Genomic DNA, 15313 nt, shown 5'->3' on the forward strand with positions numbered 1-15313 from the left:
TGAACAGAGGAACCTGGTGGGCTGTAGTCCATGGGGTCGAAAAGAGTGGGACACGATTGAATCGACTTAGCACACACGTTCATTGCTTTAAACCCCTTTATGTGTCTTACGACAATTGGTCTTAAATAACTCTCGAGGTGGTGCTATGATTATTCCCATTTTACAAATGAAACCAAGGCAAGTAAGTTTATGTAATCTGACCAAAATCAAAGAGCTTGTAATGGTGGAGACAAGACTCATTTCCAGGCAGCTTGATGTCCAAGGCATCAGCCTGAGTTCTAGAAATGTTAGGTCATTCATTTAATTCAACAGAAGCAAAAATCTATATGCTCCCTAAAAATGTTCATTACAGTACTAGCTACAAGTGCAAAAAGTTGAGACTAATTATATCACATTATGAGCAGGGTGTAATTAAACTGTAATATATAAGATACATTTTTCAGAAATTAAAAGTTGTAATTGTAAAGATCACAGAAATATCAGAAATTGTTCATGGGAAATTAGAACATGAAAATTTACATTATGGTTTCAACTTTAAATATGTTTATCATTCTATTAATAACATTCTATGGTGCTACATTTTATGGTGGTTATTCTATTAATAACATTCTATGGTGGTATAACTAGGGTTTACTATAATTTTAGTTTATTGGACATTATTATAGTATCTTTGGGAAAACTGCCAATTTTATTCTTAACAAAGGATAAATTCTTTCAATTTAATAATATACATGTGAAAGCCAATTTTCAAACCCTTCCTGATTTTTTTGTACTTGTTTTTTATCAAGAGAAGGTGAATATCAACTGAGATGTTTCAGTCACAAGTGACAAAATAACTAAATTAGTAAATCTGAAAGCTGAGTGCCAAAAAATTGATGCTTTTGAACTATGGTGTTGGAGAAGACTCTTGAGAGTCCCTTGGACTGCAAGGAGATCCAACCAGTCCATTCTGAAGGAGATCAGCCCTGGGTGTTCTTTGGAAGGAATGATGCTAAAGCTGAAACCCCAGTACTTTGGCCACTTCATGCGAAGAGTTGACTCATTGGAAAAGATTCTGATACTGGGAGAGATTGGGACCAGGAGGAAAAGGGGACGACAGAGAATGAGATGGCTGGATGGCATCACTGACTCGATGGACATGAGTGAACTCTGGGAGATGGTGATGGACAGGGAGGCCTGGTGTGCTGTGATTCATGGGGTCGAAAAGAGTCGGACACGACTGAGCGACTGAACTGAACTGAAAGCTGTTCTAAATTACCTTAAAAACTTTTTTAAGAGCATAAAACATTTTAAAAAGTCATGTTTTTGAATAAAGTTGATTTACAGAAACTGAATCAAATGCTCTTGAAAAATAAGGATATTATTGGTTAATGCCACTGAAAATTTGAGAAATATTCAATGCTTCAGCTGCTCTGCCTTGTCATCAAGACTGACTTGCCACCCTTTGGAACTGGCTCTCTCCTGAGGATCGCTCACTCTGTGATCATAAGGTGGTTGCCAGTACCTCCCAGAGCTGTGTTCTTCCAGGAAACATCCCGTTTGATCTCATCAGGAAAGAGAAGCCCTGAATTTCCTTCTGATGGGGCCGTTTTAGACCTCAAGTGCCCCTAAGCTAAACACCAGGGCAAAGATGGTGAGATTTCACTGGTTGACTTAGACGGAGAAGCTTCCATTCCCCTCCTCTGGGAGCTAAGAGCATTTTCATTGTTACTCAGTGGAAAAGAGATGGATGGAACGGATGCTGGTGATAGAGCTGTAATGTTCGTTATAGAATTGAATTGATGCTTTCAAACTGTGGTGCTGGAGAAGACTCTTGAGAGTCCCTTGAACTGCAAGGAGATCAAACCAGTCAAAGGAAATCAACCCTGAATATTCGTTGGACTTAATGTTGAAGCTGAAGCTCCAATACTTTGGCCACTTGATGGGAAGAGCCTAACTTATTGGAAAAGACCCTGTTGCTGGGAAAGATTGAAGACAGGAGGAGAAGGGGATGACAGGATGAGATGGTTGGATGGCATCATCGACTCAATGGACATAAGTTTGAGCAAACTCCAGGAAACGGTGAAGGACAAGGAAGCCTGGCAGGCTGCAGTCCATGGGATCGCAAAGTCAGACATGACAGAGCGACTGAACAACAACAAATTCATTATAGAGCATTTGCAAAATTTGCTGGGTATTTGCCTCCACACAGAGGATGCCCAGACAAACAGGGTCTTGCCTATGGCAAAGCCCCATCTTCCTTACAGGGCTCAGACCCTCTGCAGTGCCCCCAGGCAGGCCCCCCATCCCATCCTGCTTCTCTTTGGGGAGACCTGGAATGGCAGAGGGTCTCTGCCTTTCAAGACAATGAGGCAAAACCCACCCAGTGGGCTTTAGTTGTGGTTTTGATTGAAGGTCCTTTTTCTTTAGGTCCTGGGCCTAGGCAGTGGAACATTTTAAGAGTCTCATGCTCTGTTGACTGAGCTAGCCAGGCACCCAATGGGACATTTTAAATCAACTGATTTTACAGTAGACATTCTCAGTGACTTACGTTCTTGAAGTCAATCCAAGGATACGGAACTTGGCTCTGAATATTTGAGATTACTCCCAGGAGCTGATAGCCTTTTAGTGTTTCCCAACAAACCGGTCCATTTCATGGTGCCGTTTCTCACATGTCTATGTGAGAGGGGAACATGCCCTGGTAAAACCCAAGGGACTTGTAAAGGCTCAGAGGAGAACTATTTGCCTACCTGGAGCTAATTTTCTGTTCATTCCTTCAGCAAATAATTATCGAGCCCTGACTATGTACTAGGAACTGTCTTCCATGTGCTTGGAAATACACTCCCGTGTATTCTCCAAATACACTTTCCTGAGGAAGGCAGTTGAGTCGTGTGCTTTCAGCTCAGTGCAAGTCTTCATCTGGGCAGCTGCCAGGACTTACACAACAATCCAGTGCCCTCTCCCAAGCCCACCACTGCATTCCTGCCTTAGACCCAGTCTCCCAACCTTCAGCCTCCCCAGGAGCGACATTAATGGCAGCAGCAGAAAGTGGGTGACTGCCGAGCCCCGGAAGCAGCTCCACATCTCAGGGCTTATTTAAGCAGCTACATATAACCCCGCTCTCCCTGATGACAACAGTGGTTCCGGAACAGACCTCAGCGTTTGCCTTGATTGCCAGAGATGAATTACCATCTGCCTCGGCTTTAAATTAACTGGGGCAGTTCTAACCCACAGAGAATGGAGCGTGAGGAAAATGGAATTGATTCTGAGCTCATTTCCATTTTGAAAGGCAGGAAGTAGTAGTCATGGGGCTAAGGGGGGTGGGGTGTTCTGTGAACCAAGACGTAAAAGAAAGGAATGGTTATAATACTGAGGGTTTGGGTGAGAAATAGAAGTTCTTAGAAGGGTCACCTTTGTGAACAAAATATGGGTTATAAAGCATAAGTATCCTAAATTTCCTTGTTCAGCAGGTGCTATCCAAATGTTTCAGGAGGTATTTTAATATTAGTTTTGTTTTCTGGCTGTATGTGTATACTCACTGCTGATTTCCAAGGTGTGAGATTGAAAACTGGCTTGATCACTTCAAGCTCGGTGTGACTAAAATTGAGCTCACCATTGCTGACTACAAATCTGCCCTTTGCCCCTATTTCCAAGCTCACTTACTGACTGGTCCATTCAAGCCACTGGCCAGCACTGATGCCTAAGTTTTCATGTGTGCATGCATGCTCAGTCACTTCAGTCGTGTCCAACTCTTTACAGCCTCGTTGACTGTAGCCCACCAGGCTCCTCTATCCAGGGGATTCTCCAGGCAAGAAACTAGAGTGGGTTGCCATGCTCTCCTCCAGGGCATCTTCCCATCCCAGGGATCAAACCTGCATTTCTTAGGTCTTCTGCATTGGCAGGTGGGTTCTTTACCACTAGCACCAAGACTTCATGGATTTCTCTTTCTTTCCCCCTTTCACAACAAAGCTATCTCAGCTATTTGCTGATATTTTGCGGATCAGCAGCTCTATAGACATTGAGGGAGAGGGTGGGGAGGCAGCTCCTGACCTCTGGGAACTGGCCTCAAAGTTATTACAAGCTGGTTGGGGCCATTGTTGCTCTGTTGGGTGTGACAATCTCACGGAACATCAGACAGTGTCGGTCTAAGACCATGATAAAGCCAGAAAAAAAATCACTGTGGAACTCACAAGATCTCAAACCTCCCTTCTCACTAAAAGGACTAACTATGTCTGCTTTTCCAAGTACAGCTTTGTGTCTGCACTGGTCTGTCTGCCCTACAGATAAACAGAGACCGTCATAGAATTGCCCCACTTTCTGATGACATCCAATCTAGAGTGAAGTTCCACTTTCTTAGACTTCCCCAAGTCACCCAGCCAATGCATAAAATCCTTCTGTAGGATCTAATACTTTCGTAGTGAGAGTATTGTATGTTCTTTCTTGCTGAGATGAGTAGTAAGTCCAGCGGGTTCAACCACACAGATCTGTTCCTCTTGGTGGATTTGGGCTGGAGAGAATCGACACACTGTCTTCTCTCCATTTGTTGAATCGTGTTATCATCCTGCATGTGTGCTAAGTCGATTCAGTTGTGTCCAACTCTTTGAGACACTGTGGACTGTATAGCCTGCCAAACTCCTCTGTCCATGGGATTCTCCAGGCAAGAATACTGGAGTGGGCTGCCGTTTCCTTCTCTGTGGGAATCTTCTGACCCAAGGATTGAACACACGTCTGCTGCACTGGCAGGTGGATTCTTTACCACTGAGCTATCGGGGAAGCCTGCCTTGGACCATACCATAGCCCTTGTCAAGTCATGATGACACAGTTATCTTCTTAAAAGGCTGTGAGCTCTTCATTTGCAGGCACTCTATCTATCCTTAGGTTCACAGCATCTAAAGTAATGCTTGGCATACAGCAGTCTCTCAGTACCTGAAGTTTGGGTTAGTCTAGGTGAATTAGCAATGGCATCACACTCCAGTACTCTTGCCTGGAAAATCCCATGGATGGAGGAGCCTGGTAGGCTGCAGTCCATGGGGTTGCTAAGAGTCGGACACGACTGAGCGACTTCACTTTCACTTTTCACTTTCATGCATTGGAGAAGGAAATGGCAACCCACTCCAGTGTTCTTGCCTGGAAAATCCCAGGGACGGGGGGAGACTGGTGGCCTGCTGTCTATGGGGTCGCACAGAGTCGGACACGACTGAAGTGACTTAGCAGCAGCAGCAGGTGAATTAGGGGTGCGAGGGTCCACTGATTACATCTCCTAGTCTGAGTCGGATTACAGGGCTCGAGTCACTCTTAGTCTGTCCCAGTGGAGCTGGGCTACTCTTGAAATCAGTAAAGCACTTAAATGCACAGAATAAAGAAGAGGACTTTAGGATTTGCCTTTTGCTATTCACCGAAGGTGAGAGGCAAAGATAGCTTTCTCATTTTCAGAATGTGTGTTTTTAATAGCCGCTGACCAGAACGAATATGTGCTTAGCTTGGAAAACTATGGAAATTTGGAGTTCCCCAGAGTGCCTCTAGAGATGTTTCTTTTAGTTCTTTGCATTTCTGTCAAATTTAGATTCTTTTTTTTTTTTTTTTGAGAGAGGATGACAAGGGAATCAAAAAAAGCAAGGACAAATGAAATGGGAAGTGCTTTAATAGGCATGTTTTATTGTTTCTGCCTATTTTCTAACATAGCTTATAAAGTGAAAACACTGCTTTAATAAAAATGGAATACTCTCGGTTACACCAAATCCTGTCCTTCATCCTTCAGGTCCGCCGAGGCAGGCATCCTCACGCCTTGGGACTGCTGACCAGGGCGGTGGTAGAGTAGGAGTAGGGGCTGAGCAGGGCGGCGATGGTGTAGTGGCGGGGGCCAGAGTCGTTGGCTGTGAACACCACCTGCAGGGAACACAGACAGTATTGCTTTCCAGCACAGCCCCCAACCGGAAATCATTCAGAGACTAAGGGAAGTCCAGTGCCAAAGAAATTGTTTTTATTTTCTTGTTTTCTGAAACGGTGCAAAAGGCAAAATTCCGAATATACTGGCCAACTAAGCTGTCGGAACCTTGCACAGCCCTTTCAATAAGATTCTTCACTCCCCACCCCCACCCATATAATTAGATCTCTCTTTAGGGGGGCAAATTCACACTGATAATCAAGGTGGCTCTAACCTGACTGAGAGAAATCACAGAACTCCTTATTGCTTGTGTCTCATGTTCTTGGTTTTGGAAAAAGGAAGAGAGAATGTAAAAACTGCCATTAGTGACCCAAAAGCCTAAGAATGATGGTTGCAAGCTCACCGCAGACTTAGAGACCCTAGAATTTTGAAGCCGGAAGGTAGCATTCTTCCCATTTCACAGATGAGTGAACCAGACCTCCGAGTTAGGGTGTTTGGCCCACGTTCATGAAGTGACAGAGCCAGGCTAGATGTTAAGCCACCTGTCTCCAAACCCGAGACATTTTTTTCCCCTACTATTCCTTTGCATCTCCTAACATGCAAAAGAATAAGTGTATTTTGTGTATATAACATGCAATGAAATACGGAGTCAAAGCATCGGAGGGTTCTATTTACAGTGCAAGCAGAGTATGGAAGATCATGTTGGAATTCTGCAATGCACACATGTTGGGGCTCTTTTAAGCTTTGGAACTGGGCAAATTGTCTATGAGAGCATGGTTCCCATTAGTTACATACTTCAGGCAAATTTCATAGAGCTGAGACTCCAAGTGCTGGGATAGTCTAGGTGCCCAGAGTGAGGCAAGTTGAGACAACTTGGTTCAGGAGGGAGATGGAGGGCAGCAAGCAGATATTTAGTTTTACTTATTTTATACAGAGGTCATGGATTGAACTTTGAATACACGATATATGCTGCTGCTGCTGCTAAGTCGCTTCAGTCGTGTCAGACTCTGTGCGACCCCGTAGACGGCAGCCCAGCAGGCTCCCCCGTCCCTGGGATTCTCCAGGCAAGAACACTGGAGTGAGTTGCCATTTCCTTCTCCAATGCATGAAAGTGAAAAGTGAAAGTGAAGTCTCTCAGTCGTGTCCAACTCTTAGCGACCCCATGGACTGCAGCCTACCAGGCTCCTCCATCCATGGGATTTTCCAGGCAAGAGTACTGGAGTGGGGTGCCATTGCCTTCTCCAACACCCTATATAAGCACCTTTTATTTTAAATATGGACAAAGGAAACCTTGATGACTTGGGGATGGGAGAAAAAAAGATCCAATTAAACTGTACTGAAAACAAAAATATCAGAGCAGGAGGAGGTGAGAATCACTTAAGAGTCTCTGTGCAAGAAGGAGAAATATAGTATGACATCCCTTAAATGTGGAATCTAAAAAGAAACGATACAAGTGAACTAAGGTACAAAACAGACCCACAGAATTAGAAAACTTGCGGGGAGGGATAGTTAGGGAGTTTGGGAAGGTCGTGTACACACTACTGTATTGAAAATGGGTAACCAACAAGGACCTACTGTGTAGCACATGGAACTCTATTCAATGTCACGTGCCAGCCTGGGTGGGAAAAGGGTTGAGGGAGAGTGGATACATGTATATGTGTGGCTGAGTCCCTTCGCTATTATCTGAAACTATCACAACATTGTTAATTGGCTGTACCCCAATACAAAATAGAAAGTTTAAAGTCTGAAACCAAAAAAAGAATCTCTCTGCAGGAGAAAGGGCATTCCTTAAGGGCCACGTTTCTGGGAGCAGGTTAGGAGAATTTCTGATCTCTTGTAATGACATTGGCTTCCAGACTCATTTAATTCTTCCTAAAAATTGTAAATGGCATGATCTGCATTCAGAAATCCATGAGGTCAAGAGGACTAATAGTTCCAATGGAAATGTCTTGTCTTGTTAAATGTAATATGGCTGCCTGGGTCGTTGGCCAAGGCAGAGGTGACTAGTGCTGAAGGATGGCAGTGTTTTGGAAGGTCCTCAGAAGAAGCTGACAGAAAAGGAACTTATAGTTGAACCCACCACGCACCCACCGGTCACCCAAGTGAGGCACTGGGACTTAGGTATGACTCCTCACGCTCTCTCTCCTTCCCTGTTATCCATTCAGGCTCCAAGTTGGGCTCATGGTCCTGCCTGCAATGTCTTACATCAGTCACTTTCCCTCCATCCCAAGGGCAGGGATGTGTTTTCACTTCTGAATCTCTAGTTTCTAGCAGCCTTCTTAGCAATAGCAGGTTTTCATTTTTCAAATGTTTGTTTAATGAATACTGAAAGAGTGAAGAGCAGGCTGGGAAGCTAACATCTGATGGGCAGGAATAGCAGATCATGGGCAGGACAGTGCTGCGTCTTCTCAGATGGTCTCATCAGGCTGAGATCAGGGGGCATAAGGATTACAGGGGGTTGGTCTAGTGCTCCAGGGTGGGGCCTAGGACTCTAGGGGCAAAAGTCTTGTTCTGGGCAACATCTAAAGCCTGAAACCACCCAAGACAGGAGCTCCGCATCTTGTTGCCTGGCTGAGAAGTAGCCAGAGACATGCGTCTGGGTAGATAGGGCTTCCTCGGTGACCTGTGGGCCCCAGAAATCAAACAGGCCTAAGGTTTCCCTGGCAACACTGTCTACTAAAAGAAACGTTTTATGTCAATGAAAAGTCTCATCCATGACTAAGCCAGAGAGAATGGTTCCCTTTCATGCTGAGCTATTTTTGATGCAATTAGTTGATCTTTAACTCTGACCAGCATGTCTGGATTCTATTTCCATGGCAGCCATCTGTTTTACATGACTTGAGGAATTACAGACAAGGAAGACATAGGGATAACTTTGAGGTTCCCACTGCCTCATCAGCAGAGGAACAGAGTGTGAACCAGGGGCTACAATTGTGTCTTTATTATTATTATTAGCTTTTCTCACAGGAAGAAAGCTGAAGCACACTAAGGCTAAACCCAGCCTTGGCCCTGGTGGCAAATACTACTGTTTCTTCTGTTACTGGCCCCATGACCTTGACAAGTTACTTAACTTCCCTGTGCCTCACTTTCTTCACCCGTAAAATGGGGATAATAGGAATGACTGCAAGGCGTTGTTTACAAAGATCAAGTAGGTTAAATATAGAAAATGGGAGTAGTCTATGCTTGATAAGTTTCATCTGTTGTGTGGCTATAATTATTTTGAATTTACTGTTTCTGTATGTACTGTCCGAATTCAATTATCCAAACCTCTGGAAGCCAGATGAGTTCTAGAATGAAAAAGTTGTCAGATTTTAGAGAAGTAAAATGATGCATCTAATTTTTGTTGTGGGACACCCTAAGTTGGGGTCTGGAGCATTGCCTAATAATCCAATCTATTAGTATTTTTTCAGCAGACAAATAATCACATTCAGGGGAAGGAAATGAAATCTCTCAGGAGCATTTCATAAGTTCAGGTCCTGTTACTGAATGAATTATCGTCAAACAGAGGAAAAGTTTGCTTTTCAGAGTTTTGTGGATTTCTGGAGAAATGGGAAAGCCACTGTACTAGACTGACATTTTCTTTCTGACTTTTCTGTGGTGTGCAAAGTGCAAGCAGCGCATTTCCTGGGATTGCAAACAAACAGACAAAAAATAAAAAAACAATGCTGGCCTCCTTACACTCACCTCTGCAAATTCATGGAACGGGGAGATGCCAAGTGACTTCCAGTAGGATTTGGTGTCTAATTCCACTTTGTATAGTCCCTCTACAAATTTGTCCTCTGTGGTGAGCCCATGGAGCTCTCCAGATTCACTGGTTTTCCTAAAAGGTGCAAAAGCCCAGGTTAAGTTAGGCATTGAGGGAATAAATGCCATGGCAAGGTGACACCACACACAGACACACAAATGTGCACACACACTCCTATATACAGTTTGTGTATGGGAGTGTGTGTATTAGTCACTTAGTCTTGTCTGAGTCTTTGTGACCCCATGAATTGTAGCCCGCTAGGCTCCTCTGTTCATGGAATTCTCCAGGCCAGAATACTGGAGTGTGTAACCATTCCCTTCTCCAGGGGATCTTCCTGACCCAGGGATTGATCCTGAGTCTCCTGCATTGCAGGCAAATTCTTGACCATCTGAGCCACCAGGGAAGCCCAAGAATACTGCAGAAGGTAACCATTCCCTTCTCCAGGGGATCTTCCTGACCCAGGGATTGATCCTGAGTCTCCTGCATTGCAGGCAAATTCTTGACCATCTGAGCCACCAGGGAAGCCCAAGAATACTGCAGAAGGTAACCATTCCCTTCTCCAGGGGATCTTACCAACCCATGTGAAGATATATGTATATATATTTTTCCTCAATTAGGTCAGGATAGGGAAAATTTTAGTGACTGTCTAAAATTAACTAACAGAAAACTTGTCAGGAATGTTTCCAAAAGCTCATTGTAGATTTTTTTTCTCTTATGAGGTTTCACTTCAAAAGAGACTTTGCAACTAACCGTTGGTGTCTGGGTGAAGTTTCATAACTACCCTGGAAGTGGCCGCAAGCAGCTCTGACTGTGGTTCCTTTGACCCCAGGGCCTCACTCCTCTCCCCTGTGGTGTGAGAGTGTCTTCCAGAGGTGGTATCATCTGTACACATGGTGGGGACTCCCAATGCAAGGAGAAACCTGTATCTGACTCTTTCATTGTTTATATAATTAAGCTCCTTGGCAGCTCTGTGCCATCAAAAAATACTAGGCAATTCATTTTTCTTTTTAAACTAAGCAACTTCTATTTCCATGTAAGTGCCCACTTGATAGGCTTCCTTGATGGCTCAGTGGTGAAGAATCTACCTGCCAACGCAGGAGGCATGGGTTCTACCCCTGGGTTGGAAAGAACCCCTAGAAAAGAAAATACTCACTCCAGTATTCTTTCCTTGGAAGTCCCATGGACAGAAGAGCCTGGTGGGCTACACAGTCCAGGGGGTGGCAAAGAGTCAGACCTGACTTAGCAACTAAAATGACAACCTGCTTGATGGCTGGTGTTAGAAATCGTTCTCAATTAGACAGCAAAAACTAGGACAGACTAAAACAGAATGGCTCTGTTCATTACTCTCCCACCTTTCTTCTTTGCTAGGAAGAAAACATTGATTTTTCCATTTTTTGTCATCAGAAAAAAAAAATTCCCACAAACATATGAATGCTTATGGCATCCATTTTATCTCATGCTTAAAATATTCTCTTAACTACTTTCCATGGTGTGCTTGGCATTTTATAGAAACATAAATGAATTAACAAATAGAAACTCAGTTGAAACCACACCAAAGGAAATGGTCTTTCCAGTGATGGATGAAGAGTCATCATGTGATTCTTGGGGTTCAACTAAAACCCACAGAAAATCTCTTCCTGAGAAACATAAACACTTAGAAGTATTGCTTGGTACTGAGGATTTCTTGGTTGTTCATTCTTCAGCCTGCCAATACAGAAGACATAAGAGACATGGGTTTGATCCCTGGGTTGGGAAGATCCCCTGGAGGAGGGCATGGCAACCCACTCCAGTATTCTTGCCTGGAGAATCCCATGGACTGAGCAGCCTGGTGGGCTATGGCCCACAGGGTCATGAAGAGTCAGACACTTAGCATGCAATGATGGATGAAGCGTCATTGTGTGATTCTTGGGATTCAGTTAGAACCCACAGACACTCTCTTGCTGGGAGACATAAACACTTAGCAGTGTTGCTTGCTACTGAGGGTTTCTTAATTGTTCATTCTTTTAGTTGGTTGGTTTAGATTTACTAATATGGATTTTCTTTGGAATGGTTACTAGTAGAGGTGGAGAAACTCTATGAAAGTTCTAAGGCAGCCAGTGAAGGGGAGAAATCATTTGGGCTCCTGGTCGGGGGGAATGCAAGGCTGGTCTGGGTCTGTGCTTGATGTCGTGTATCTTTCTCTTCTGTGTCCTTTCTTATGGAGCTTGACAACCCAGCCTCACAGAGCAGATGCTCCACTAGGCTTTGCTGGACAACAGCCCTGGACTCGGGATGATCCAGATAAACTACGGACAGCTGCCTAGTCCGTGCTATCCCTCAATTCCTTTTCTTTCATTAATATATTAACATAAATTCTACATCTTTCCTAATAGCACAAATCAAGGACTGTCAGCTTGAGTAATATGTGAAGGCATCTAGGAACCTAGAGCTCCTGAAATTTAATACACATTTTTGTAGGCGTGTATATGTGCATTTTCTTGGCATGGAATTCACAGTTTTCATCACCCTTTTTGAGTGGTTTGTGACTTCAGAAGGTGGTGAACTGGAGTGGGGGAATGGGAAGCTGTTCATGGTTCTGGTCACTCCCAGCTGGGCCGGGCAAGAGGGCATCCTTCTCAGGGCCCTCGTTCCCTCTGCCCACATTTTCAATCTACTTGCTGGTCTCCTTAGTGAATGATGTTATGAGGGACACTTTGGCTGAACCCACCTGCATTGGCCAGGGCACAATAATAACTTCTTGCCTGAGCCATCTCACAATAGGAGGTCCTGATAAGTAACCTGGAGTTGCTGCCAAAAACTAACCAGGGGAATTCAGGAGGGGTCAAAAGGAGGGAGGAGATGCCAGACCATGTGTCCTGCCAACCTCCCAGAAACCCTTGGGCTGGAATCCATCTTGGCTGAGAGGTGTGCTTGCCACCAGCTGGGACCCTGAGTCAGACCATCTATGGGCACAAGCGAAATGATTGGCCAGAGACAACCGAGAAAGCCAAGCCCACCTCTGTAAACCCTGAGACTGCGAGCCAGGAGTAAGAGTGGTCCTCCTGGGCTCTCTCCCCCTGCTGCTCTCCACTCGGGTGTCCCTTCCCAATAAAGTCTTTTGCTTTGTCAGCACATGTGTCTCCTCTGACAATTCATTTCCAAGGGTTAGACAAGAGCCCACTCTCGGGCCCTAGACGGGGTCCCCCTTTAGGTAACAGTGTGATCCAGATAAACTATGGTCATCTGCCTAGTCCATGCTGTCCCTCAATTCCTTTCCTTCCATTAATATATTAACACAAATTCTTCATGTTTGCTAAGATCGCAAGACAAGGACTCTCAACTTGAGTGGTTATGTGAAGGCATACCAACCAGTGATGGGGGAACGAAAAGATATAACCAAGCCCCACATCTGGGAGCCCCAGGCAGCTCACCCCGAGGCAAATGGCTCCCAGGTCTCGTCAGCAGCCTTCTTGAACACTTTCACACCCACGTTCGCAGCAGGACTGCCCCGGACAGCATCCAGGACCTTGACCATCAGAGGACACTTGGGTTCACCAGCGCCCTGGGTGGAGAGAAGACAAGTGACAAGTCAATAAAGTTGGTCAGAGCCACAGGCTGCATCCTTTGTGGTGTGAGACCAGGAACACGGCAGCAGGGACGCAAGAATCCCATTTTCAGCGACAGATGGGTTGATGGTTAATGACCTTCCCTTACTCAGTGTAACACAGACACAATTGTCTCCAAAGAAAGAATAGTTTCTGCCTCTGGACATGCTGTGCTCTACTGGGGTTGTGTATTATGAACTTGAAGGGAGATAATGGTCCCTCTGAAAAGAATGGTTTTGTTAAGCCTCCTCATCTGAGTGGAGTTACTGCAAGATATAATATGCCACAGGACCAAATAGGAGCTTCCCTGGTAGCTCAACTGGTAAAGAAGCCACCTGCAGCACAGGAGACCTGGGTTCGATCCCTGAGTCGGGAAGATCCCCTGGAGGAGGGCATGGCAACCCACTCCAATATTCTTGCTAGGAGAATCCCATGGACAGAGGAGTCTGGTGGGCTATGGTCCACGGGGTCCCAAAGAGTCGGACACAACTGAGTGACTAAGTATAGCACAGGACCAAATAGCTTTTCCTGAGAACATTTTACTCAGCTGTTGCTGTAGCAGTTCCTTCTTGCTAGTTGCTGTAAAATAAAGCCAGATGATTTCATGATCCTTTTCACAGTTTTATTCTTCTAAGCCAAGCATCCCCAACTTCTGGGATCTAATGCCTGATGATCTGAGGTGGAGCTGATGTTATAATGATAGAAATAAAGTGCACGATAAATATAATACTCTTAAATCATCCCCCAACCATCCCCCAACCCCCACCTTCCAGTCTGTGGAAAAATTGTCTTCCATGAAACCAGTTCTTGGTGCCAAAAAGGTTGGGGTCCACTGTCCTAGGGGATTTAAGAATTAGATATTGGACTAGAAGGTTGTGCACCAAGCCTTTGAAGAATTAATCAGTACATACTTTTTGATTAGCTAAAGGGAAATTAGCTTTATCAAAGGTCAAGCTTCTGAAAATTCAGTAGTCACAGCTTCCAGAATATCAGATCTTTATTTCTACCATTCATCTGAGGGAACCGAGGCACCACTGCAAAGTCATAGAGGAGGGCGCCCAGGATCCGAGCCCCAGTTTAGTAAGCTCTGCAGAACTTCATTCTTTTTGAAGTTTGGATCAATGACATTTAAAAATAGATGCCGGCTGCCCTGGCCCCAGTAACAAAAGTGGGTTGGCAAAGCAGGAAGAAGTCACTTGTACTTCATCCATAGGAGACAGATGAAAGAACATCAGAGAGTCAGACACTCACCACAGAGCCAGCCTCAGACACAAACACCAGTCCAGCGAGACAAAGGAGGAACAGACGGAAGGAAGCCATCCTGCCAAGAACTGCTGGGTCCCTGAGCAGACTGCCCCCAGCTCCAGGCTTTTATACTCACTTCACCCCAGCCAAGCTGCTGATCCCTGCCAACCGGACTCCAAACCTGCTGATTCTGATTATTGACTTAGTCAACAAAGGGAGAATAAGTAACCCACACAAATATGAACCTTGCCTAGAGAGATTAGAGCATCAGAACATTAGCTCTATGAAATATTCCTTTAAAAAAAAAAGCCTTTATGGACATATTCTTAACGGGTCATTTGACCAGCTAAATCACCAAAACAAAACCACCAAAACAAAACAAAAATACTCTTCTCTGTGCTCGGCTGGATGCAGTAACATTCTTGGAATGTTTTTTTTATCCCATAACATTTCTATGCATGTTTTTCCACTTTCTGCACATTTTATCATTTATTTTAAATGATCGATTCAAGTTGTGATTTATTTCACATGGAATGACATTTGGCTGTGCTCAGTTGTGTCTGACTCCTTGTGACCCCATGGACTGTAGCCCACCAGCCTCCTCTGTCCATGGAATTTTCCAGGCAAGAATACTGGAGTAGGTTGCCATTTCCTCCTCCAGGGGATCTTCCCCACCTAGGGATCGAACCCGTACCTCCTCTTTGGCAGGTGGATTCTTTACCACTGAGCCACCTGGGAAGCCCAATGACATTTGGCTGCACAGACTTAAGTACAGTGCACCAGAAAACATCATTACACTTGAGCTATGTCTATGAGTCGACAAGGGAAAAACCTTTGGCAGTGCTTACATTTTAAAAACCCATGTTTCAGCCAAAC

The 15313-nt window shown here is 44.7% G+C and overlaps 1 protein-coding gene across 1 annotated transcript; it reads right to left on the reverse strand.

Annotated features, from left to right (window-relative positions):
- Nucleotides 1-5620: 5620 nt before the first annotated feature.
- On the reverse strand, nucleotides 5621-14649 carry TTR (transthyretin). The gene is made up of 4 exons (XM_005901043.3): nucleotides 14444-14649; nucleotides 13019-13149; nucleotides 9548-9683; nucleotides 5621-5865 (listed from the first exon to the last, which is right to left on the reverse strand). Exons 1-4 carry the CDS (start codon nucleotides 14510-14512, stop codon nucleotides 5758-5760), a joined length of 444 nt encoding a protein of 147 aa, XP_005901105.1. The 5' UTR covers nucleotides 14513-14649; the 3' UTR covers nucleotides 5621-5757.
- Between the last annotated feature and the right edge of the window lie 664 nt (nucleotides 14650-15313).

This window comes from Bos mutus, chromosome 24 (genome assembly GCF_027580195.1).
Source record: "Bos mutus isolate GX-2022 chromosome 24, NWIPB_WYAK_1.1, whole genome shotgun sequence".
In the NCBI taxonomy this organism is placed as follows: Eukaryota; Metazoa; Chordata; class Mammalia; order Artiodactyla; family Bovidae; genus Bos; species Bos mutus.

Coding starts and splice junctions, on each gene's coding strand:
- TTR (XM_005901043.3), bottom strand. CDS start 14,512: ATGGCTTCCTTCCGTCTGTTCCTCCTTTGTCTCGCTGGACTGGTGTTT. Junction 13,150..14,443: donor TGTCTGAGGCTGGCTCTGTG/GTGAGTGTCTGA, acceptor CTCTCCACCCAG/GGCGCTGGTGAACCCAAGTG. Junction 5,866..9,547: donor CGTTCCATGAATTTGCAGAG/GTGAGTGTAAGG, acceptor TGTTCCCTGCAG/GTGGTGTTCACAGCCAACGA.